General features: G+C 67.3%; 1 protein-coding gene across 1 annotated transcript; it reads right to left on the bottom strand.

Moving 5' to 3' along the window:
* Positions 1-604: 604 nt before the first annotated feature.
* On the bottom strand, positions 605-2,550 carry LOC141977521 (uncharacterized). Its single transcript, XM_074939039.1, has 4 exons — positions 2,481-2,550; positions 2,275-2,372; positions 1,538-1,687; positions 605-1,425 (listed from the first exon to the last, which is right to left on the bottom strand). Exons 1-4 carry the CDS (start codon positions 2,548-2,550, stop codon positions 1,021-1,023), a joined length of 723 nt encoding a protein of 240 aa, XP_074795140.1. The 3' UTR covers positions 605-1,020.
* Between the last annotated feature and the right edge of the window lie 960 nt (positions 2,551-3,510).

Below are 3,510 nucleotides of genomic sequence, written 5' to 3'. Positions count from 1 at the left end.
TTAACACCTATCTGTTGTAGTTGTAGTGGGGAGGTCACCCCGCTCCGGTTTGGAAGGGGTTAAAACAGCCCTGGGAAAGGGCTGCCCCAGGGAGCCAATCATGAGCAGGCTTGAGGCAGCCAATCAGGGCCTGGCTGGGCCAGTATAAGAAGGGCTAAGGGAAGACCTGGGTTAGTCTCATTTCAGCCTGGGAGTGGGAAGGACCTGGCTGCAGGGCAAGGGCAAGGGCAAGGGCAAGGGCAAGGGCAAGGGCAAGGGCAAGGGCAAGGGCAAGGGCAAGGGCAAGGGCACTGGGGCACTGGGGCACTGGGGCACTGGGGCGCTCCAGCCTGGTAACTCTCCAGGCTGAGGCCTTGTTAAGGCCTAAGGAGGTACTGGGGCTGCAGAGGCAGCTGGTCCTACCCCCTTGCCAGTGATGAGTGGCTATTAGAGACTGAGGTCTGCCCCAGGGAAAGGGGACTAGCTCTCTATAGCCCACTGCTGCGGCTCCCAGGGACTTAATGATTGCAGCCACTGTCAGAAGGGTATTGGCTGGGAATTTCCTTAGTTTTTGTTGTAATTTAGTATCTGTCTATACATCCCCCGTACCCGTCTATCCATCCTCGTATACCCACATCTCTCTCTCTGTCATACATGTCAATGACTGATACTTTAACCATTATCCAATCACATCAAAGATTTTAGCTTTGGAATTTCCTTCCTTTAATGGTAATATTAGAAGAGATTCAAAGCCCCTCGTCCTCCCCCTGTCCATTCATTGCCGATTTGAGTCACTCATTCAGACACACAATTCCATTACGTTGTGGTGGCACCTAAATGCCCCAGCCACGCGGGGACCTCACTGTGCCAGGCACTGCACTGAGGGAGGGAGAGGAAGCCCCTGCCCCCGATGCCTGGAGTCCTGACAGCCCTGGGAGGGGAGTCAAAGCATCCCCCCCTTGTCTCAGATCCTTCCTCTCCAAAGCCCCTGGCTCCAGCCCGTGACACTGGGCACTACAGGGCTGCCCCTGGAAGTTGGGATTACTGCGTCCCCACCCCACCCTCGCAGACCAGCTGCAGGTCAGCGATGGGGCAGGGAGGCTGGTGTTCCCTGTACGGACGCAGACAGCGGTAGCAGAAACAACACCTGCATTCAGGGCAGACCACCATGGGGCAGCCCTGTGTGGTGTGGCTCAGGAGGGCTTTGCAACCGGGGCAGGCCCGCAGCGAGGGGCAGCCGTGGATGGACGATCGTGGGGCCTGGATCTTGGGGGCGTCGTGCAGCGCGGCCTGTAGGGGGCAGCACGAGTCAGCATGGGATTCCCATTCCCTGCGGCAGCCCCAGCAGAAGCAGTACAGCCCCCCGGCCCGCTGGGAGCAGGGCAGGCAGGGCGTGCGCAGGGTCCCGGGGTCCAGGCGCTGGACGAGGTGCTGGCAGCGCGGGCACTGCAGGGCAGAATGAGGACGCATTAACTACTGAGACCCCCGCCCAGATCCCAGCCTGAGCCAGATCCGGGAGAGAGGGGCCCAAGTCCCGCTCACCTCCCTCAGGACTCACCTGGCGGTAGCTGCCCCTGGCGCCCTCCTGCGCCAGGATTTGGGCCTCCAGCGTGGCCTGGTCCTCGTCCGAGAAGAGCCTGAGTTTGCACAGCTCCTGCCAGAGCCAAGGGGTGTCCGGGCAGCGTGGGCAGCAGAATGAGGTGACGCCCTGGATGGGAATGGGGGGACCTAGATCAGCCCCCAGCTCTCCCCTGCGGCTCCCGGCCACCCCCCTACCCCACCCCCATCCCACCCCAACTGCCTTCCCCCTTGAACCCCCAATCTCCCCTCCCCTTCCCCTGTCACTCCTCATCCAATCCTCCTGGCACCCCCTAACCCCTTCCCTTCCCCAACTAACCCCTCCCATGGAACACCCCTCCCTTTCCCCTGTCACTCCGCATCCAATCCCCCTGGCACCCCCTAACCCCTTCCCTTCCCCAACTAACCCCTCCCCATGGAACACCCCTCCCTTTCCCCTGTCACTCTGCATCCAATCCCCCTGGCACCCCCTAACCTCTACCCTTCCCCGTCACCCCAACTAACCCTCCCCCTGAACCCTCACCCCCTTCTCCATCACCCCAACTGACCCCTCCCCCCTAAACCCCACCCCGTCTCCTGGCACCCCCCAGGAAAGCCCCATCACTCCCTCAATTGGCCCCAAAATCTTCTCTGAAGTTCCCCCACCCCCTCGACTCCTCCCCCCTGAAGGCCCCGCCCGGCGCAAACCTGCCCATAGCCAGGCGGGGGGGGGGTTACCTGGTCCAGCAGCGCCCGCACCCATCCCCGCAGCCCGGCCGCGCTCACCCAGTGCCCACAGGACAGCGGGCCTCGCAGCGCCCCGGGGGACCCCGCACCTGCAGGGAGAGAGCGGGAGGGGTGAGAGGGGCCCTACCCCCTGGGAGCTCAGCTGCTCCCGCCCTTCCCCAGGGGTGACCCCACGGGGGGAGGGGCCGGGGTCTCACCTGGGGGCCCCCCGGGGCGGCGGATCACCTGGAACCGCTCGGCCAGCGCCCGCCACTGCTCCGACGCCATCGCAGGCTGCCGGGAGCACGGACACGCTTTCCCTTTCGCTTCCCCCCCCGCCGTGCCCAGCCCCCCAGCCCTGCCGGTGCCCCTCGCTCCCGACCCGCAGCCCCTGCCAGCCCAGCCCCCCACCCCCTCCAGCTCTGCCGGTGACCCTCACTGCCGACCCGCAGCCCCCTGCCAGCCCAGCCCCCCCACCCCCTCCAGCTCTGCCGGTGACCCTCACTCCCGACCCGCAGCCCCTGCCAGCCCAGCCCCCCACCCCTCCAGCTCTGCCGGTGACCCTCACTGCCGACCCGCAGCCCCCTGCCAGCCCACCCCCCCCACCCCCTCCAGCTCTGCCGGTGACCTTCACTGCCGACCCGCAGCCCCCTGCCAGCCCACCCCCCCGCCCCCCCAGCCCTGCCGGTGCCCCTCACTCCCGACCCGCAGCCCCTGCCAGCCCGCCCCCCCCACCCCCTCCAGCTCTGCCGGTGCCCCTCACTGCCGACCCGCAGCCCCTGCCAGCCCACCCCCCCGCCCCCCCAGCCCTGCCGGTGCCCCTCACTCCCGACCCGCAGCCCCTGCCAGCCCGCCCCCCCCACCCCCTCCAGCTCTGCCGGTGCCCCTCACTGCCGACCCGCAGCCCCTGCCAGCCCAGCCCCCCACCCCCTCCAGCTCTGCCGGTGACCCTCACTGCCGACCCGCAGCCCCTGCCAGCCCAGCCCCCCACCCCCTCCAGCTCTGCCGGTGACCCTCACTGCCGACCCACAGCCCTGCCAGCCCAGCCTCCCCACCCCCTCCAGCTCTGCCGGTGACCCTCACTCCCGACCCACAGCCCCCTGCCAGCCCAGCCCCCCCAACCCCCTCCAGCTCTGCCGGTGCCCCTCACTGCCGACCCGCAGCCCCTGCCAGCCCAGCCCCCCCACCCCCTCCAGCTCTGCCGGTGACCCTCACTGCCGACCCGCAGCCCCCTGCCAGCCCAGCCCC

This window comes from Natator depressus, chromosome 24 (genome assembly GCF_965152275.1).
Source record: "Natator depressus isolate rNatDep1 chromosome 24, rNatDep2.hap1, whole genome shotgun sequence".
Classification (NCBI taxonomy): domain Eukaryota; kingdom Metazoa; phylum Chordata; order Testudines; family Cheloniidae; genus Natator; species Natator depressus.
The sequence above is the reverse complement of the archived record's forward strand: the minus strand, read 5'-3'. Positions and strand labels throughout refer to the sequence as shown.

Coding starts and splice junctions, on each gene's coding strand:
- LOC141977521 (XM_074939039.1), bottom strand. CDS start 2,550: ATGGCGTCGGAGCAGTGGCGGGCGCTGGCCGAGCGGTTCCAGGTGATC. Junction 1,688..2,274: donor TGCGGGCGCTGCTGGACCAG/GTAACCCCCCCC, acceptor ATTCCCATCCAG/GGCGTCACCTCATTCTGCTG. Junction 1,426..1,537: donor CCAGGGGCAGCTACCGCCAG/GTGAGTCCTGAG, acceptor TCTGCCCTGCAG/TGCCCGCGCTGCCAGCACCT.